The sequence below is a fragment of the Xylocopa sonorina genome, chromosome 3 (genome assembly GCF_050948175.1).
Source record: "Xylocopa sonorina isolate GNS202 chromosome 3, iyXylSono1_principal, whole genome shotgun sequence".
NCBI classification, from domain to species: Eukaryota; Metazoa; Arthropoda; class Insecta; order Hymenoptera; family Apidae; genus Xylocopa; species Xylocopa sonorina.
In genome coordinates, this window is record NC_135195.1 from 6835847 (window position 1) to 6858801 (window position 22955).

Sequence of the window (22955 nt, forward strand, 5' to 3'; positions counted from 1 at the left end):
TGAACATTCATTTTGCAATACGAAAATAATTAAATTTTAGTTGAATTTCACTTTTTACTTTGTTGTAAGCAATTAATGTTAGAAACTTTTAACAATGACAATATTCAATAAAATTGGTTTTTGAAGCCTTGCGTAAAAAAGCGTTTTTATCTACATTTGAAAGTCTAATGTGAAATTTGAAACATTGAACAAATGTGTATTTTTTATAAAACGCAGAAGTTATATTAGCAGTTATATTAGAGGATGTTATTGGAATTGGTACCATTATTAAATGATTCTTTCGAACTTGGAAGTAAATGATCTATGATATTTTAGACATTACGTTTTGATGTAGTTACTGACCGGATCGCCAATACTAACCTTTTGTTGGCTGAGTTGTATGACGTTAAGTGTGTGTCCTATCCAATTAGGAAACGGATTTACATACATGTATAACATACAAAAATATCTATAACTAAAATCCCTCGGCGATCCAGTTGCGGGACCCTAAACTTAACTTAAACTATAACTTAACTAATTAAACAATATAAAATCCAATTGTAAATTTCAAAGTCCTGAAAAGGACTTGGAACTTTTCGACTAAGTTGAAAATGACTTAAATCTACTCACGCTAAAATAAAAGGACAAAAATGAGAAGTTTCCTCGTTGTGAGCCCTGTTTGGTTGGACAAATGTTGAAAGAATTTTCTTTTGTCTCAAACACATTACTTTTCTTTGACCAATACACTCCAACCCATTACTCAAAGATCAGCCGAAGCTTCCATTCTTAATGAGAAAAGACGGCGGAGGCTAACAGCGATTGCGCTACGACACTTTCTGCCTACGGTCCAGGGACTTTCCTCAGAGCATGAGAGTCACTGAGACTCCGATTGTGGCTCCGCGGTGTTGCACGAGGGAACTTCTTCGTAACAGCTGGTACTGAAACCTTCTTATAATGCAATACTACAGTAGTCGAGTACTTGCGAGAAAGATAATAGTGACACTCAACTACGAATATTTCAAATCTATTTTGTCTTTTTTTTTTCTGCCAATTATACATAGCATCGACCTTGCTCCAGGTATATATGTAAAATGATGCCAGTAAATACATAAACTTGGAAATATGAAAAAATTGTGATAGTATTATCGTTTTTATTTCTTGATATTAATATTCACATCAAAATCGAACTTTGTTCAAGTGTAAATTTTAATACATCGAATACATTGTGGAGAATAAATAATCGATTTTTTTTCTAATGCATGAAATTTGTACCGGAATATTTCGAATGTGACCAAACGTACATTTTAATGAAGCCACATGTAACATATAAAATTCGTATCGAGAAAACGTACTATGCATCATGATGGTGAATAAAAATAGAAAAATTGTCGTTCGTTTACGTAAGCACCATTTAATTCAGGCGTCGGTAAAATATCACTCGATTAGTACCAAAATGATTATAAACGAAGTGAAAATTACACGTTGCGAACAGTTATTCACACACGATAAAATTCATTACAAAAATATTTAGTATACTTTCGATTAATCTGAGGTTTAAAATCGTACCTAATGGCATGAATAAATTTCTTGTACTCTGTAAAATATGAAATATGTCAAATTCCATCGTGAATTTGTATCGTAACGGGGAATAATCAATTGAGCCATAAGCATCTTTGGTTCTGTTATCAAAATGATTAGAAGATACATATACAAAATAGCGAAGCAACCCTTCATTCTAGACATTGATCATTGAAATGAACACAGGCAAACGTGAAACGATCTGTCTTTTTTTGGAATGTGAAATGCGCAATCCTTCGTTGTGCTTTTTCATTATTATCAACGAGACTAAAGTTAATGTAAAATTTGATCTTTTTTCCGTGAGCTTTTGATTTTATGTTCAAATACATTTCATACCCGTATATACGAAGTCGTTCCTGCGACACAAACATTTTCCTTTGCTCTTTCCCTGTACAATACACATGTTTACCATTTATTTCTCATTAAAACGTACCTTTTGTTAAAGGGCGTTTGCAGTTCCTAATTGCTGTACGATTAATAGGAACTTTTATATCTAAGCATTCGTTGTACAATGTTCGCAACATCAACGATATCGTTCGAATAAAATATCACAAGTTCGCGGCTGAAATATTACTCAAAAACGCGAAAAACATTGACTGTATATGTAAGATGAATGTCCCGCAGATGCTTTACTTTCATAACAGTTTCTTATTTGTCGAGTTTTATGACGAAAGCCTCTCCTGGAGGTATAACGAGTTCTTTGAAGTATACGTCCTTGTTCAATCTATTCGATGGACCAACTACGACGTGGCCACCGTAATAAAGAAAAGATAAATCCTTCGTTTGCGTCGCGTTCCCGAAATTCGCTACAAAGACATAAGAGTTCCGTCGTGGGTACCATCGTTCCATCACGATAATTTCACCGTTTGCATACCTATAAGAGGAAACGAATGCCAGAAACCTGTTTTGAACAATTAACATACATAATTATCAAACAATTGTAATTTTACCTAATATTACAATTTGCCAGCACCTGATACTCATCGGACACCGCCTTGACATAAATGGGCGTTGTTTTTGACCTCAGAGCAGCCATCTTACTGATGGTTCCAACCAAACTTGTCTCCAGCGGTTTCGTAACTGTCGGTAGCCAAGCTACTGCAGCGACAGACGTAAATTTAATATTGGAACTGTTGCTTTCGTCCCAGTACATAGGAGCCAAGTTATGCACGTGGGAAAGATCCTTATGATCCTCGCATTCGCAGTCCGTGATACCTACCTGAACACGAATTAAACTTTTATTACACTATTAAATACAGTCCCTACCCATATTTTACCCTAATTTTATACCTCATCTCCATAGAATATACTCGGTGTTCCCGGAAGCATCATCCCTAACAGAGTAGCAGCTATGCTAGCATTCTTCACGCTAATAGCAGAAGCTATCCTTTTCGAATCGACGCTACCTATAGACCAGTGCACCCATGGATAACCTGGTTTCTCGAACAGTACACCCTCCGTCACCTTGCGCACTTGCTTTCTAATGTCCCTCGTATTATTTGCGACGCGCAACGTAACATCTATGAGATCCATTCTCAGTAAAATTGAGTTCCTCGCTGCGACCGATTTAGCAGCATTTAAAGCGTCTATGTGACAAATAAGTATCCTATCCGGTCCTAGAATCGACTTCCAATGCTTTAAGCTGCTCGGAAAGGTTTCTTCGTCGACATAATTTTCCAGCCCCTTCAAGTAGAATCCATCCACTCCTCTTTCTAACCAAATTTTAATGGCCGTCGTGACAGGATTCTCTAGTTTGGCATTGATATGATTCGACGTGAGCGGTTGGACCTTTGTCCTGTCCAAAAGAGGTGGTACCGAGGACAACGCCTCTCGGATCACTTCTAACGACGCGGAGGTGGTTGTCGGCACGACCTCCCGCAGGATTGATTCATTCGTAACGTCTCTTCTCTCGCGCACTGCTTTGTCGGTTTTATTTGGCTTCTCAAAGAATATACTTTCATCGAACAAAGTCTTTACGAACGGATGCAGGGGCAGGTCCAGAATCAGGCTCATATTTCGTCGATGAATCTCGCGCACGAGAGTAGAAAAATCATCCAACGTTCCTAATTCTTTGTTCAAGTCTACCAAGCTCTGGATATTAGTGTAGTGTTCGGGGTAGTGTACCGCAGGGAAGATTGAGTTCAAACGGATTCCGCGCATGCCCAATTCTTTTAAGTAATCCAGCCGCATCGTGATACCTCGAAGATCGCCGACACCGTCGCCTATTTTTGAGGAATCTTGGAAAGATGCCGGGAATATCTCATAGAAGACACTGCCTTGCCACCATTGAACTTGCGGATCGCATCTGTGAATATTAAAATCCTAGAGTCATGATAGTATTCTTACACTTTAGAATTTAAACCAGAAACCGCCCCTTCCTCGATCCAATCATACTGTCCTAGCAAAGTAGATATTTTAAATGCATACTAATACATACTTCCTTGGCATTGTGGCGATGACACCGACGACCAAGGCCGTACATCCAACGAGGGCCGACATCAACGACCAGAAACAAATCTTCCTTATAAATGGCCAGTTCCACTTCGTGAAACAGTAATCCTTAGACGGTTTCGGCACCATCAGCTGAATCCCGACCAAAGGTGGCTTTCCACCATTCTCCTGATTGTAAAACTAAACAGTTACAGTGTAAGTTCATACGGATGTTAGAAAGCAGGCAAGCGATTAGTGACATAGGGTTACATAAAACGGGTGGACACAGTTGCCTTCAGTATGATGGAACTGCCCAAACAAAGGAGCGGTGTCTGTCCTGCTCTGGATGTCTGTAACATGACCATTAATATGATTGTGCCTATCAAAACATATGCAGGGTTGCTTTTGGTCTTCCCACTAGGCCTTTTACTGGGATGTAAATGAAAGATCGGAAGAAAAAGCGACGATAGTTTAGCTTTTGCTGTTTGCCAAAAAAAGGGAGAAATAATGTTTGTAAAAGAATCATATGAATATACAGTTAGTGAAGTTTCTTTGGCGTTTTCCTCCGATCCTACAAATTATACAAATACTTACGACATTCACTGTTACAAAAATACAAATACATTGTTACACAAACGACAACTTAAGTGATATTAATGGAAATGTAGATGAGAAACTAAAACATTATATTTTCAACAGCTCAAAATTATTCTATTTGCACGTAGTGTTCATAAGACGTTAGGTGTGCTAAAATTATCTATTGGATATGAATATGCCAAATATTATACACAAACATATTACGAATCCTATATTGTAATTCGAAATATATAGCAAAAATCTTTTAATTATCTCACGAACTTTTTCAATATGTTGCATATGTTACGAGCACTTCACTGTGCACATGACTTATTTTGCATAAAAAGTGAAACGTATTAAATGACGTCAAGATTCATCTTCGACTGAAAAGACACAAATAGTCAAGCGAGCTCGTTGAGTCACACAATTGCAAAAGTATTAGAAAAGATCGATGGCATTCATATTTCGAGCGCCATTCATCTACCTTTCCAATCTAAAGACGTGAATGACAACAAGAACAAAGATATATATTAACCAACGAATTGCGCCTGTAATGTTTGGCAACGTATTCCTTGTTTATGCCAAACTAACTAAAACATACTGAGGTACACACTTCCATATGATTTTTTGTTAATTTCCACGGAGGAGAAATAAAATTACTATATGCGGATAGACGCGAAAAATTTCTCTTCCGAATTTCACGTTTTAATGCATTTAATATTCTTCGTATATTGAATGTTTTATATTAATATCTTAGGCATAATGACTAAAGAACGTAAATCAATAAATATACAAAGAATTCTGAGAAGTTGTGTAACCCACATAGTGTTTACAAAGGATAGAAGTCCATATATCATTTTGAATAGTCTTCACAGTTGTTTGAAACACTTGTCATGTCACGGATCACCGCGCAATAATTCAACAAAATCTATAACAAGTTTCTACAAAGCCCAAGTATATAACCAATAAAAAAGTCGTAAAGACGTCTTGTAAATATCACGCGTAACTCCTAAATTAAATGAAACGTGGAAAGGTCACAGATATATAACAAGTGAGCTGCAATGAGAAAGAACCTGAAAAGGGTAACTTCCCCAGTACGGTCTATTGTATTCGGTAAAAAAGGGTCTCAATTTTCCCGTCAGTTGAGTGTGCACTAGAGGGTTCGCGGTATCACTTTCACTAATCAGTTTATGGTGTCACAATCCTGTAATAGGTAGCAGAAACCAAAGATTTAGTAGGCTCGAGTTCATCTAGCTAACGATTCTTTGCGTGATCTATAATAAATCTATTTCGCTACTTGTATTATTCTATTTTTTAATAGTGGACCAGTAACCGCAATCAGTTAATAACAACACGCGTCATTAGGACCCAATACAGTTGATCATTTGCAGTCAATGGCGCGTATCAAAAATAAATGCACGTGCCGCGCAAATGCAATTGAACTTGACACAATTAGAACGAACATAGAACAGGTGATCGGCCGTGACCAAAACAAAGCGTACATTAACGAAGAAACAAATTTACACTTGCTTTCGCATGAGAACCAACGACATACAATTGTACTGTTTCAATTGTATCGTTACAAATATTATTCGGACGTAAACAAAAGACAATAGATCAGTAACGACGTAAATTACACATCTCAGGAGTGTTAAGCATTTTAGTGAAACACGTATATCACCATCCAGACTGTTCATCAAGAGGATACAAAGGAGTGCTGCGTTTTATCATTGTATGCAATCCATGAATATGCAAAAAGCGCAACAGTAGCTAGTTGCAACGTATATTGCGGTAATATAATTAACACTCTGCTGGCTCGACGTCGAACTTCATCACGTTCGTCTTTTATCGCATTGAATGCAAAACGAATCTGCACAATAATACCTTTTATGCAACTAAGTTACATATACTTCTCATAATCCTGTATGAGGTAATATTATCTTGCATTACCATCCTGTATTAGGTAATTGAAACTACAGGATTGTGGCAGATATATACAACTTAAATTGCATAAAAGGAACTATATGTGATAACTTAAGTACAAAGAAAATGTTCATCGAGCCAGAGAGATAGAAATATAATGTAATTTTATAGATAACTATTTTTTTTTCCTCCATTATAATTGATTGTATAATTGATGGGACAAATGTAATGAGATATACGATACTGGATGCGTTAATTAAATAGCAACCACTTTCTGACATAATTATAACTAGTGCGTCTTTGTACCTGGACAATATAGGTTCTTCACTTAATTACGTAATGCTCTTTCATCATTCACTCATGCATAAATCTCTTTCGTCCGTGATCTTGCCAAGTTGAATGCATTAGTATTCGAAGAAAACTCCTGCAATCAAGACACTATAAATTTTAATTCAAGACACTATCAATGTATAAATCGTATCGTTTTTGGCAATCTTTTTCAAAGAACACAAAATTAAAATAACAGAAATAAACATCTATTCGCAATAATTGGCATTTACAGTCATCGTATCCATTTCTTTTGGACTTCATTGCATCTATCCCATCAAGTTAGTCTCGCGCGTTTATCAGCAGTGTTATGAGACTTATTCGAGAATATCAATTCCTCGAGGAATGCTTACCAATGCTTGAGCATCAGGAGCCAGGTGTTGGTAGGCTGTGTTTAATTGCGTCAATAGCTGTGCGCAAACGGGTCCGTTCGTGTCACTGCTACTTCCGCTGGTTGTCGATTCTACCATTGGATCCCGTGAACTTGGCTCTGAAATAAATAACGTTCCGTGAAATAATCGCGTGTCTACTGATCGCGAATGCTCAGCTTGGATCGCGTATCGAGATTCAAAGCTGTTCTCTATGAGTTTCGTAATTGTTCGTGGCGACTCGACCATCAACAACCATTATTAAAGCGTAAACACGCTTAAGATGCGTACACACTTCCAGATATATCTTGTCTAAAAGACAATGTCTGCAGGAATTGTGGATATTTATATCGCAAATGATAGACTTTGTCCGCAAACGCTGTGTCTTATTATGCGTTTGAATAAAAGAAAGAATGCCTGTTTGAGAACAGTCTAGAGAACTTCGTTAGCAATCTTTGGATGTCCGCAGAAGCACAGAGAGCGCATACGCTGACACATGTTTGCAGACAGTGTCTGAAGTGTGTGTTACTTGAGCGAGTAAAAGTGATAAAGGGAGTTGAAGTTAGAACATAGAGAGACTAACTTACAATATATCATTAAGCATCAGTCATTCCATTGTCATGTGACAGTTTTATGAACACAACCAATTACGTTAATGTGAGAAAGTAGTGGTAAGCGTGTTAATCAAAAGTTTAATGGGAACTGATGGGTACCGTTTTCTTTTTATTTTCTACTTAGACACATGCGTTGAATACTTCATTTCTATTCAGTCAAACGGTACAAATCTTTGCATACGACGTCTGCTGATATAAATGAACGTGCGATTCCATTGAAATAGGAAACAGCGGGTATAGTGCTTGTGAAATATGTGTATAAATTGTAAGCAAACTGTCTGAAGATAATATGTACAGCTGTGTACGCGCCTTTAAACAACTTAAGGGGCACGCGTCGAGATATTCCCCACAGTCGTAAGGCTAGACTCCATTAAGATTAATTCGTCGCTTAAATTGGAATTGAATTCTCTTAAGACCTTTTATTGTCAGACTAAGCGTCTTGCATATCGACACAACACCATTATGTAAGGTCCTCGAGTGATGGGCATTATACGCGATTCGTACTGTCCTATAAGGGCCGTGAACGATTTTATTCAGCTTTGTTAAGCTGTACATATACTATATGATTACAATGTTTCGTAATAATAACAGGAAAATAAATTAAGAGTACGCTGCTCTAAATAAATTAAGAGTACGCTAGAATTTGTATTATATGTTACGTTTGCAGAAAGCTTGTTCCAAATTAAACATCACCGAAATAACCACCAACCGCATGCTACCTCTATACCATTTTTTTAATATTAGGTTTAGGAGACGCAGAACACTTTTCGTATCTGCCTTTTCATTTTTAGGTGAATTGGTTTTCCTTTGTAGAACACGGCCCACTTACAGTTCAATTTTAACTATACCTGCTCTTAAATAACGTAATTTGATGAATTTCTAACAGAATCTGAATATAAAGCAAACGCAGCCAATTCGTTTAAATTGCAAAATATAAAAAGAAACAAGAGATTATAATTCGGCAAAGAACGTAATGTAATAAAATGCAAGCGATTAACATGGCTGAATACATATTAATCACCTGGTGAGACCTACCATCGTGTAATGCTTTGCTAGAGCTGTTCACTATGCTCATAAACTCGTTAAGCCCGTCCTCCTTATTAATGTTCTCGAGCGTTGGCGGCGGAATCGATTCCACGGGATTTCCTTCCAAAGAGACGAAGATCGCACCAGATTCCAAGGCATTGTCCGATTGCATCGTCGGTGGGCTAGGGGTCAAAAGCGGACAATCCGATGCCTCTTCATCCTATTAAGCGACACGTGTCCATTTTGCATTATATCACTTTTCATTTGATATTAAATTTTTGCAAGACAATAGAAACAGATTTGTAGAGTAAGAATTGAAGTACACTTGAGAAACCAGATAAACGATAATAGTACGAGAACTGAACTACTTAAATTGGCATTTTAAGTATTTGTAATAAATATCTCTAAAACATCTCATTCAAGATCAACTTAATTAATAATTTATTTGGTTAACTAAAAAAACAAATATATTTTTCATGAATTCGATTATAACCATCGTATTCTATGTATAGATCACTCATGCAAATTACTGGATTAATTACCTTCATCATGTTTTATTCTAAATTTTTTGCTGCTATCTTAAGAATGTCAGATATGTACATATAAGGTATACGTACATATATAATCACGGCACAAATCGTATGAAAGAATGCGCTGAGTCACGATTTAATCAGCTCTGCTTTAAATGACCAAACGTTAACTAATTATTTATTATTATCAATTACATTTAACAAGTATAATTTGTCCATTACCAAATTCATTTATCTGCCATTAAAAATTATTTAGCTCCTTTAAGTAATCTTTTTTTTTAAATTAAGAGAAACAAGAAATTACAAGAAATATCTTCATTAAGTATTTCATCTTTGGTAAATAAAAGTTCGGAATTACAAATTCGTCGATTATTGAGAATTTTACACGAATCGTTACGACGTGCTGTTATAGTTCGTACTCTAACTTTTATCACTAATCTGATAACAATATCTCTCAATGTAAGCCTATATATAGCAATCTTTTAGGAATAGAAAATTCAAGGAAAACATCAATATACACGTAATGAGTTCGCGTAGTTGCATTTGCGGACCAAAATTCCTACAACTTAATTTACTACTAAGCAATTACTCACGATTAAAATATTAATAGAAGTTTATGCAGTAAGTGTTAACGCTAGTTAGGAAAATATAATCTTTAACGTGTGATAAGCAAAAAATATCTGATCACTTTCTCGAAATGCTACCACTCATGCAATTTAAAACTACATACATATAAGATACAGCATGCGAAAACACAAGAGATGAAAGGATGACAAAAAGCTACGTTATTTACATCGAACACACCTGTTGGTCTTGATTTATAATGAGCTGTCGCGAACTCGGCGAAGACGCTAGTTCAGTTGGTAAAACCACTGATAAAAGACCCTCAGGCTTCTGGATATTCATTTCTGTCGAACAAACGTAAAAATGTTTAATTGATTTATACTTTCATCTGTATTGAACGCTAAATAATACACGCGTACGCATCAAGGCGTCCACTAAATTTTATCAGTACCATAAAGAATGATTCCAATTTTTGCTTATTAAGAAACTCTCTTTCCTCTGTTACAGTGCTTCACCATTTGTTCATTACTTTTGATGTTTCACCACAAATTGTTATTTTACAGATCACAGTCTTATTTCGCACAATTTTTCCTCACCGAATACGTGCTAAAGCACCGTTAAAACCGAGTTATATAAGTTCGTTAGCAACAATAAAATCGTTACAAGGCATTATCATTTTCGCTCGAGTTTTTATCCGGCAGCAAATTAACGAGCGAAATTGCATACTCCGCAGTGAAATACGAACTTGCGGGCACAACTCGTCGCGTCTATGGAGTGTAAGTCTCACACAGGTATGTCACACAGTGCAACGTTTATATGAACGAAATCCGAGCACGATCGTCATATTTACGAACTGCACGCCGTCTGGCTAAGTACGACGACTATTGATCGAGAAATAGTATGAACCAAGCGTTAGCCGAGCTACGATTTTCTCCCCCAATCCATTAAACGAGATCGTTGAAAAGGGCTGCCCAAATAGTCCTCGCAATTCGTCATTGTTTCCCAGTTGCGCTCTTTGAAAGAATAGCCCGTTCTTACGTCATTCCGCGGCAATGCGTTAGATCAGGTTAGTCTGTCGTACAACAATTCTGTGGCATTTAGAACATACATAAACGTACGTAAACATTGTGCGTGCACAAAATGACTGCACTCCTGTAATTTTATGAGATAACGATAGAAACTTTTGTACTGCTGTTCGCTAAATGCAACCAATTAAATTGTATAATAGTGGAGAAAGAATAGTGACAGATTGGACTCTTGTGTGTATGCAAATATCATTAGTAAACAAACCGTGTAATGTTCATCGAATCAGACATCTAGTGAAATGGAATGATGCAATTGATCGTGTGACATTATATATCGATGCAGCACGTGAATTTGAACGGTTATGCTTTCCCAATTTGTTAAGACGGTTCTAAGAATAAAAGGAAGAAGTCACACGGCCGCCAATCTTACGATTACTTGGCTTGTGACGAACGTACAAATTGCAAAACAAATATATGCACACGTGCTAGACTTTCATGTTTGCCGCCTTATGAACACGTAACAGCTGCTGCAAATAAATCTTCAGATTAGAAAACTCCTCAGAACTGTTACTGTTGTAACATAGAAACAATGAAATAATCGTAAACTACATTGAATACTTGAAAATGAGTATATATTGTCAATTTCAATGAACAATAACGATTACATAAAAGTATTGTTTCCCATGAAAAAGGGAAAAGATCGTTTGCGCAATTTCAGTCACGGGTATCAGAGGACACACCTTTCATTCCCCGTTCCATACTTGGTTTCTGCACTAAGATCACTTAGAACAAAATGACATATTAATTTCGCATTGTTCAACGTCGACAAAACTCATAACTTCTCCAAAACCCGCGACTTACCTATAATTTGGCCGGTTACCACGTGACAAAGACGACATCGGCAGAATACCTAAAACTAACACCAGAGATTTTCTTGGAGACCAGCTCCAAATCCGTTCGATGCGTCGCGTTCGTTCACTGTTCTACGTACGTTTCAATGCGCGCCGTGAGAAACGTCCCAACGAGGCAACGACAACAAGATTACTACCGAGGACGATATTTCTGCTTTCGGATGTTGATGACCATCTTGTGGTCCCCGGCCGTAAGAGAATCGCGTGCTCCGTGTATTATATTTAGCAACACCGTTTCGTTCCGTTTTGTTCCGTCATGTCTCGCCTTTCTGACCAAGACACTCGCTCCCTCCACGAGTCTGCGCTCATCGATGAAACCCATCGTATCAACTTCGACGATTAAAAGCTCAATAACCTCCATGTTTCCAGAAGTGTACTTGTATCGTCGCTAGTAACAATAATCAATGTGATAAGATCGTTTCGGAAACATTATATTGAATCACTTGCGTTCTATTGTTAGGATACTATTTAAAGCGCTTTTAAAGAACCACTTTATCGATGTGGAATAAGTATGAAGTCAGTAACGAAGCTGTTATACTAAGTGCTCTTCTGGCTCATATTATCTCAAAAGCGATATACATCATATTACGCTCTTTATAATATAACCGTATGAAATTTGTTTATGTATTTTTAACGGAGATAATATTATAATTGCATAAAAATGATATTCTCTATAAAAAAGCATACCTTAATTTTACTGCCCCTTTGATTATGTTACCATATTTCCACACGCATCGCTTGTTTGGTTATTTACCACTAGTAATCCCATAATGTCAAATCTGATATCATCGATCGATACATGGAAAGTGAACTGTTTTATATCATTGCAACCTAAAAACTTTTTTATATAATTGTTTATTACAGAGAATTTAATCTGTTGATTTTACTAACTCCGATAGTTAATTTTGAATATAAGCTTGCCATGCTCTAAATCGTAGAAGACATAATAAGAACTCTGCTTTCTAGGTAATCGGCATTTCAGTTTGTATAAAACAGAATCTCGTAAGATAGTCTGTACAACATTGGTTTTATAATTAGATATATGATGTAGTATCTCGTTTATGATTATACACATATACGTCCATTCATAAAATTGTGGTTACATCTAATTTTCCTTCTCACCGGTAATAGCGCTGTAATATAATTTTAAGCTGAGTCGATAACTATGCGAGCGACATAAAAATGATAGTGACGATACTATACTGTATACTATACATAACTACCAATTCATGTTATGTAGCAGAGTTAAAAATTATGTAACGTAAGTATATACTTATACATTGTGGGCGTACGAGGAAATATATTCAAGTTATTGAATAGCTGTGATCTTATCCTTATATATTGCTAGTAGACCTTTTCCTTAAATCAAAATGATATTAAATATATATTTATATGTATACATAAATGCTATGCTATATTTATTAAAATTAAGTGTATTTTAAGCTATTTAGTAACATTTTCATTTATTTTTTATCCGTGTAAAAGTTATACTTGCTAAATATGTTCTTCTACATTATAATATTATAAGCTTATAAATACAGATTTGTAAGTGCGGAAATTTTTGCGATTATAATTTTTTATGAAATACTCCAGTTGATATCATATCATAAGGTATACACAGACAAGCAAGATAAATAAAAAAAAAATGTAATATCTATTAAACAGCATAATCGTTGTTATAGTAAAATAATGTTACATTATTATTAACAATGATAAAAAGTATAACATAATAACTTCTTCAATCAACGTTACTAATTTGTTGCAATATTATAAAGATTATACGTTGTAATTCACTATTCAGTATCAATTGTACTGAATGTACTATACTGTATCATAGAAATGTTTAATCAATACTAGAAAACTACAATCAGTGTACAATATCGTCGGAAGTTACAATTTCCTTACTTTGAGGAAGTAATAATTCAATAGTGCATTGTGTGTGCAAAATATGTAACGTACAAATTCTTCATTTCCGTATATATTGTGCAATATATGAACTGCATACGAACTGTATTTTATTATATGGATAATACTTAAAAACTTTTTTAAACACTAGGTATATATCCTAATGTAAAATAGAAGTAATTTATTGGATACTAATTTTACTGCACTATCATTAATATTACTGCACTATCACTAATATTTATGTGTACAGAAAATTACACGAACGCATTTGATTAATAATGCACAGCTTAATATTATCGTAAGTAAATATGATAGCATCGATAAGTGATGTAGAAAGTTCTTGTATACCTCATTTGGAGATGTCATCTAACAAAAAAATCATATGATGTCATAATAGTAACATCACATTTTATGAATGAAATCATTTCGCCTCATCAGAGTTTAAATTAAATGTCTCGTCATGCTTACTTCCGTTTTCTGAGAATTTTTCAAATATGGAAAAAAAGATAAAATCTCCAAAAATGTTTAATTTATCAGATATCTTGTTAGTTTTTTACCAATAATAATAGAAACTGACACATCCGTATTAATCGATTCTTCCTAGACAGTGACCTAGATGTTCTGCGTTATTTCGTAGCCAAGGTTATTTGTGCACGAAAGTATTTCTGAGAAATAACTTTTCCGAATGATTTATCCGATAAATATACTCCGATGAATACTTTATCCTAAAGAATGTTAAGACGTATGTATATTTGTTCATCATTATTATATGTTTAAACAAACATTTTAATGCCTAAAAATTTGTAACATTTCCTAATCTTTCTCATATAAAATTAATTATACATTACGTAAATGTTATTTTACAGTATAATGTCGAAACACAAAGGCTGCCCAATATCTTATCATTGATAAAGAGAAAAAAAATTGTACAGCGGTAAAAATTATGTCGCAACGAAACCTGACAAGAGAAGTGTTTCAAACTCAATCGTAAATGGTGGGAAGTAAATTACAGTATTACATATGTTGCGATGTCGCAACAAAACGTCATTCAATGTGCACAAATTTATAGAATATATCGATTTCCTTTTTTTAAGCGCGTTCACTTTCTTGTTACCGATATAAACCGGTTACGAGGAAGTGTACATTGTACGATACGAGCATTCGGAAATGTTCGCTGATCTTCGGAATACATTTTGAAAGCGGATCTTCGACTCCGCTACAGTTTGTAGTCGACTGTGACACCACCTTAAAGGAACCCAAGCATTGGTGTGAGAGAAAGCGAACGAGGAGTAAAAAGAGCGTGATTGCGAAAGAGTAAGTGAGACAAGGATAGAGGAAAACGAACGAAACTATTGAGGATTCTGACTACAGCGCTCAGTCGCTGACGAAGTATTGAAACAATTAGTTCGAAGCTACTTGTGCTTGAACGCAGAACCTAATTCCCAGGAGTAAAAATGGTTGTCCAAATTCAGAATGCCGTAAGTAATTAAATACGTATGTTACGAAATATTCATATATTCGCCAGGTTTGCACGAATATAGAACATGTGCACGTAATTTGAACATCTTAAGTAATTATGCTAATTAAGTAAGTAGAAGGAACTGAAATTAGAGTGGAATACGATGCGGTTTGTCGGATTTTATCATACTCCTTATGAAATCGGTTAGCCTTGAAACTATTGATTCCAGTTTACTTAGAGCCTGATAGAAAAATTTCCTCATATTGTGGTAAAAAGGTTTCTGTTCAAGCATGTGTAATATAGAGAAACCACAATCGTATGACGACTTATGGAATCGTACCGGTGTTCGTTTATCTAATTGCAGCGCCACAGAGTATGTGCTATGAACATTGTCGAACGTAGTGTTGCACGTACCATTACGTCAACCATAAACAATTCCAATTACTACACAAATGCAATAGTTCGTGGCAATGGAATGAGTTGCTGTTTCTAAGCATGCAATTCAAGCGTGCTTCTATGATAGATAAATTTTTATGGGCGGGATAATTGAACACGCTAACCATCAGGTCACTGATTTCAAATTGTATAATCGCCAGTTATTTTTTTGTTAATTTCTTTATATATATGTATGTATATAAAAGCTTTTTAATGGCTGAATCAACAGTAAATAAAAAATTGAATATTAAATATGTATTTTTCAGAAATTGTTAATACTTAGTAATTAGTAATATTAATCATGTAATTTTTATAAAATAATCTATATATGTATATATTTTATTTTTATTGTGTTCGAATCAGATGTGCAACTATATTTCAGACATCAAATTGATAGAAAATCATTGTGGGATTAGCAATATAACTCTTATCATATTTATCCACTTCTACTTATCAGATACGATAATATACTACACATTTCTATATTTCCTTTTTAAAATCTTCTGAAATATGTACATTAAAATAAATATTAATGGTTGAAATGTTAACAAGTTTGTAATTTTCAATAAATGGTATCACATTTGCAAATTATTTTTACAGGATGATTTAAAAAACAAGCTTGAAAATGCTGGCAATCAATTAGTCGTAATCGACTTCTTCGCCACATGGTGTGGTCCGTGCAAGATGATTGCACCTAAAATGGAGGAATTAGCGCAGGTCAGATCTTCAGAATAATACATTTTTATATTCTATTATGTTTCGCCTACTAACTTTGATTGTTTCATTCTCAATGATTATTATGTCAATAAAGCTGGTGTATTATATATATATTAAAAATAACTATAGCGATTCTATCATAATGTATAATAGTCTACATTTACAAGCATACGTACAACCAAAGTCTTACATATAACAAGTATACAATCTATAAGATTATTGTTAAATGCATTTTATAACAAAATTTTTGTACATAATAGGAAATGACAGATGTTGTTTTCCTGAAAGTTGATGTAGATGAATGTGAAGATATTACTAATGCATATGAAATCACCAGTATGCCTACCTTTGTTTTTATCAAGAATGGTAAAGTGGTATGTACTGTTTTTGTAATATTTATGTAATTTAATGAACAAGGAATAACAATTAAGAAATGATAATTAACACTGTTTTGTATTTCAGCTGGAAACATTTTCCGGTGCTAACTATGACAGACTCAAAAACACAATTCAGAAGTATAAGTGAATAAATAATTTTTCTAATAAAACATATTTTTAAGCAGAATTTATCTATTGATTAGCAACAGAATTAATAAAAGCCTTTTAATCATTAAAAATCAAATTATGTATTGTAATGCAAGTGTAAGTAGACACAGAAATTTTTTACAATGTGTTGTCAGTTTTATTATATAAATTTTATGGCAAAATAAAATGTAATCAGCTTACAGAAATATATGTCACAATGTTAACATTTTTCTTTTGGTATCTGATAATGTAAATGAATAGATTATTCAATTCTGTTATAAAAAGTTAAATTTATTTACACATCTTATTCACATTTATAATTATGCACTGACGGATAGTGTATTCTCTGATGGTTTTTGTATTTTTACTAGCAATGAACATATACCAGTACCAGATTTGCATGGTTGACCTAACATTAATCGACTAGAAGGAGATACCAAGTTATCTCGTTTTCCTGTACATCAAAAGCATACATTATTGATGTGTAATTATTTAATTGACAAGTAAATGATTTTGTTACCCTTTCTTTATATTTTACCTTGTAAAGTTGCATTTTTCAAGAAATTAAGAGAACTTTCGAAACTCATTTGCTGCAGAGGAGATGCTGAGTCTTCCATTCCTTTCCGACTAAGAGGTTGAAATCTACCATCGAAAGTCATATAATCTGCGATTAAAGACAGATGTCGAGGATCAACCGTGATACCATACATCTTGAACACATCTCTTACTTCTTTTATGACAACTCTATTGGCAGCTTCAATGCCATATGTTTGGGAAATACTATAAATATCATTGGAATACAGTTTCTTTAGGTCCAGAGATTTATCATATTTGAATATTTCCTGTGTTATAAAGAAATATATTAGTAATGCTAGTAATTAACAAAAATTCTACCCGATTAAAACTTTTACTTACTATTATATTGATACCATCGGTTTTAAGAATAGTGTCTCCATCATTATTTTGAAATGTAAAAGCACGTTTTATACAAGGTACCTCCCATAAAACAACTTTTTCTGCAACGTTCCTTATTATCGTTGGTAAGTCCAATTTTATCATTTTAAGAGGTAACTAGAAAACAAAAATTGTAATATTAATATATATATCTTTTTCAGAAAGAAAATCACAGTCAACTCATCACGTATATGGAACGGTTACTCTACATCAGAATTTTTTACGAAAATCATAACAATAATTTCGTTCAAGAATATGTCTTAACATATTCTTAATATATCCTTAATATATCCTTAATACTTACCCAAAATGTTAATTTAGACCATGCAAATTTCTTCTCATCATAGTCGTATTCTAATGCATGAAGATACATATTTGTAACATCTGTCTTTCTTTGAGTACTGAACATTTCATTGATAGCATATCCTGATTTGTTGTTCTCTATGTCATCTTCTTCTTCTTCTTGCTGCTGCTCTGTTTTTAAGTTTTCGTTTTCATCCTCTACAATAACATCATCTTCTTTTTCATTTATATCCTCTATTTCCTCTTCCTCTGGATCTTCATATTCCTGATTTTCCCTATGACGAGAAATTGATCGTGTTAAAGTTGCGTCCGCATCTTCTGCCGCTGCTTCTTCATCTGAAGACTCGTGCATTTCTCCCAAGTTTGTTTGCGATTTTGATGCAAGTCCATCATCGGAATCAGCTTGGTCCAATAATGTATCATCTTCATACATAGATTTTTTTTCTTCATCTACATGCAATAAAGCACCTGTTACTTTAGCGACTTTTTTAATCATTTTAAAAACTTCCTTGTAAAATATTTCTTCCGTTTTTATTAATATTTCATGTGGCTGAATGCAAAACTCGCCCTTGTACAATTTATGCGGAAGAAAATTCACAGTCATAGTATACACTAATTGTCTATGTGGCCATTGTTCCATTTTCCTATCTATAACAATATTGTCTAAAATATCTGATAAAATACATTTTGTTAATTTCAATTTTAACTTATTTGAGCGTTTTGTAACATTTTTTAAATCTTTCCGGAATGGTATTTCCATGCTGGGCGTTTTAATATTTTTCGATGCCATCATAAGTATTTCACGTAGTCTAGGAATACCCAATGTAACATTCATTTCTCCACGACCAGCAAAATGGAAAGTATTTAAAGTCATTTGAGTTGAAGGCTCTCCTACTGATTGGGCTGCTAATAAACCTACTGGTTCACCAGGTGGACACACAGTTTTCATTACTTTCATGGATAAAAGATCTTTTAAATCTTTCCTTTTTATTGGTGAATTTCCACATTTATTGCTCATGTATTCATCTATTAAATTTTCTAATCGTTCAGAAAGTACACCAAAGTCTATATCTTGTCTATATTTTGACATTACTGGATCAGGGCATTTTGCGCATTCAGTATAAAACCATTTTCTGTTTTCTTCAGTGGTTTTTATCCATTTTCTCATGAGGGAAAGTGCAGCTTTACTTCTTCCAGAATTTTCATCAATTTGCTTATACTTGGAAGGTTTAATATCCATATTTTCTATTGAAAATCTTGTAAATGGATTAATTCCTTTTTTCTGTATTGCACTTCCATGTTTATTTCTCCATTTCTTAATTCTCTTCACGAGTTTTGAAATTTTCTCTGTATCTGAATCCTCTTTCAGATTCATAATCATTTCTTTGTTGATAATAGCATTTTTATTTTCGACCAAAAAATTTAGTTGTTCTTTCCTCAAAAATCGTGAACCAGGTATATCCAGACCATCTTCTCCGTAATGTATCTGCACTAAACTACCATCTGAATCTCTTACTGTTGAGTCGTAATTAATAACTAAACCTTCAAGGTGTTTAATTAGACATCGTTGTAAATATCCGGATCTGCTAGTTTTAACAGCAGTATCAATAAGACCCTCACGGCCAGCCATACAATGAAAGAAAAACTCTTGAGGCTTAATTCCAGTCATAAATCTGCCATCGATAAAACCACCGGCTCTGGGCGATGGTTCATATGCCGGAAAGCTCGGGAGACTTTTTCCACTGATCATTAAAGGTGGTCTTTTACCTTCTAACTCGATTTGTCCAAGTAAACAAGATATCTGCATAGTATTTACAGTAGAACCTTTTGCACCAGATTGAACCATTAACTGTAAATTGTTATCAGGAAATTTCTTCAAAAGACCAGCTGGTAGACATGTCTTATTTATATCATTTGTGTAAACATCTAAGGCACTTTTATATTTTCGATCGACTTGGGTACGGAATTTAGAATTGTTCCAATAAGATTCTTCCATTTTAGACGTAACCACATCCATAGGTGTATCATCGGGTAATTCTAGCACCGACTTCTGAATGTCTTCACCAATTTTTCTGCAGTTAGATATAATTTCTTTGCGCTTTTTGTCTGCTTTTTTCAGCAATAAGATATCCTCAATGCCGAGCGTGAATCCATTTCTTTGCAACGCAGCTTGAAATAATTTACCAAAGGCACTTAATAATTTTGAAGAGCATGTTCCACCATATAATTCAAAGACACAATGTACAAGACCAAATGGGGTGGCACCATAATGAGTTTTATCAAGTACACCACATAATAATTCTCCATTTTTTATTATTACTTCAGCTTCTGACATCGTTTTAGGATTCGAAAATTCAATACCACATTTCCAACGTCGCGGTTTCTCAGTTTGCCACGCTTTCACATTGATTTTGGCATTTGCTGTTAAATTAATGCGCGCTTGATTCGGTGGAATAATATTAATGATAACAGTCGAAATGATCTGTTTACCAGACCATAAAGGTATTGGCTTTATGATACTAGGCGGAAGAACAATTATATTGTCTTGTATCGTAGATAAAGCGGCATAGACTAATTGCATATAGTCTTCGCGTGAGAAAAATGCTCCTCTTACTGTTAAACGTACACCAGAGATCATGTGATCTTGAATTAGACCACTCAATGGTGTACCATCTTTGGGTACAAGATACTGATTAGACACATTGGCTATGAAGTATCCTTCGCTTCTAGCCAGTTCGTTTTGTGGATAATGTGCATTCATTTCGTCGCCATCGAAGTCTGAATTATAAGCCTTGCAATTAGCATAATGTAGACGTAATGTTTTTTCTCCTTTTAAAATACGTGCTTTATGAGCCATGATACTGGGCTTGTGTAAAGTAGGTTGACGATTTAGTAATAGGATATCTCCATTTTGTAAATGTCTATGCACAATTTTAATGCCTTTGAAAAATTGATTTGCTTTGTCACTTGTGGTTAAAAGACGTTTTGCAAAAGCCTCTCTCTGGAGAGTATCCGTTGAAGAAATGCGTTGCATACCACCATCTTCGTGTTCGAGCATTACCGCACCGGGATGGACATTAGGACCGTTCAAAACTAACTGTCGCAATTGTACGACATTCCAAGGCGTAACAGGCGTTGGATATGTTAATTTCAAAGCAAAAGCTTCAGGAATACCAATTTCGTCCATGTTTAAATTAGGATCTGGAGTAATAACCGAACGAGCAGCAAAATTGACTCTTTTACCCATCATATGCATCCTAATGACTCCCTCCTTCTTTTCTATAACTTGCTTTAATCCTTGACAATTTGCAGAATCTGCTGTTTTATTCATATCACGGTCCATTAAATGATCCACGTTTATTTGTAAACTTAGCCATGCATTGTGCAGTTTTTCAATTGCAGTATTACCCTTTATTTGTTCGAAAACAAGCTTACCCTCTTCTGGCAATTGATCAGTATCTCCATCTTGAATTGTTTGAATGATATTTCGAAGTACAAGACAGTCTTGAATTATAGTCTTGTATACTTGAGTCTGCGGATGTTCTATCATTTGACCATTTACAAAATTAACTGGTCTAACTACGGGTGGTAGAACTGGTATTACTTCGAAGAAAAATATATCGGTCGGATACTCAATGTCTACCATACCAAAACAAGGTACGATTACTTTAAGAAAATCTTTTTCATTTTGCCAAAGATTTCTAAGATATTCTTTAGATTTATCTGGCATTATCATAACTGTATCTAATTTATGTGCTATTCCATGTGATTGCATTTCTTCACTAGATGCCTCTAATACCTTGACAGTCATGATTTTATTTTTTATCGTTGTGATTTTTGGTATTAACTGATGACAATTCATACAGATTTTTGATGTTGTATATTGCTTAAGAACATTTTCAATATGCGCATGCCACTGTATATTAATATTTTTTGTATTTAGTTGTGCTTCATCATACTGTAGGAAAAAGTCATTAATTTTTGGTCTATTGGAAAGATTTTCCATATAATTATCAATTATGTTAAGAACTGATTGTATATCAACATCGTTTGGATTCCCTGCGTTTGACACAACAATCATTACTTCTTGTTCTAAAAATTCAAGCTCACTGAGGTATCCTTGCTGAAGTAATTTCAATTTTGCAGACAGTAACAATTTTACGTAAGCTGGAATTTGTAGAGTGAAACAGTTTAAGCATGTTAATTTAGTTAATATACGCAATGCTCTATGAAATAGTGGATTTACAACTGGCATAGGCAGTTCTATATGCCCAAAGTGACCTGGGCACTTAGTTACATTACATCCACATGTTGCACATGGATCAGAGGATTCTAATAGAGGACCTAAATTAACAAAATAAATGTCACAAATATTCCTTATAACAATTACAAAATATTATTTTGATTAGTCGAATTGGTTACCTAGTGCTGGATCATATAAACCTCCTTTCAATGGATGCCCCAAAATATTAAATGACAATGGTGTTCTGATTTTAGTAACACTTAAATTTCTTATGTCATTCGCAGTAAACATAGAAAACTTTAAGCATTTTGGATCTAAATGCTTTGGAGTCAAACGTGAAAAGATCTGTCTGTGTCGTACCATTTTGATAGATATTTATGCTTGTGGAATTCTGAATGAAGTAGATTAATTTTTAACAATTTCAGACATAAGTTGTTAAAAATGAAACATAACCATTTACCTTTGGCACTTTTGTACAGTTACTTCTTTTTAAACGGTTGTAATATAAATTAGTTTAATAAACTATATACTCTGCCCCGACATGAATTGTATTAACATAAAACA

At 34.3% G+C, this 22955-nt stretch overlaps 3 protein-coding genes across 9 annotated transcripts; 1 reads left to right on the forward strand and 2 right to left on the reverse strand.

The window, feature by feature from the left end:
* Positions 1-1975: 1975 nt before the first annotated feature.
* On the reverse strand, positions 1976-12243 carry LOC143422500 (alpha-amylase 3). Of its 7 annotated transcripts, none has more exons than XM_076893179.1 (8): positions 11802-12234; positions 10156-10259; positions 8831-9041; positions 7167-7303; positions 3995-4188; positions 2848-3862; positions 2508-2776; positions 1976-2431 (listed from the first exon to the last, which is right to left on the reverse strand). In XM_076893179.1, the coding sequence occupies exons 2-8, from the start codon at positions 10255-10257 to the stop codon at positions 2206-2208; spliced, it is 2154 nt and encodes a 717-aa protein (XP_076749294.1). In that variant the 5' UTR covers positions 10258-10259; positions 11802-12234; the 3' UTR covers positions 1976-2205. The 7 variants fall into 7 exon arrangements, with proteins under 7 accessions (XP_076749294.1, XP_076749297.1, XP_076749298.1 ...); XM_076893182.1 differs by having other exon boundaries at positions 3995-4176; positions 11802-12232; XM_076893183.1 differs by lacking the exon at positions 10156-10259.
* A 2675-nt stretch (positions 12244-14918) lies between these two features.
* On the forward strand, positions 14919-17115 carry LOC143422425 (thioredoxin-2). Its single transcript, XM_076893036.1, has 4 exons — positions 14919-15234; positions 16251-16367; positions 16628-16741; positions 16830-17115. The coding sequence occupies exons 1-4, from the start codon at positions 15211-15213 to the stop codon at positions 16890-16892; spliced, it is 318 nt and encodes a 105-aa protein (XP_076749151.1). The 5' UTR covers positions 14919-15210; the 3' UTR covers positions 16893-17115.
* A 46-nt stretch (positions 17116-17161) lies between these two features.
* On the reverse strand, positions 17162-22949 carry Rpi1 (RNA polymerase I subunit RpI1). The gene is made up of 6 exons (XM_076893035.1): positions 22852-22949; positions 22571-22782; positions 18150-22492; positions 17807-17962; positions 17430-17733; positions 17162-17345 (listed from the first exon to the last, which is right to left on the reverse strand). Exons 2-6 carry the CDS (start codon positions 22752-22754, stop codon positions 17212-17214), a joined length of 5121 nt encoding a protein of 1706 aa, XP_076749150.1. The 5' UTR covers positions 22755-22782; positions 22852-22949; the 3' UTR covers positions 17162-17211.
* Positions 22950-22955: the final 6 nt, after the last annotated feature.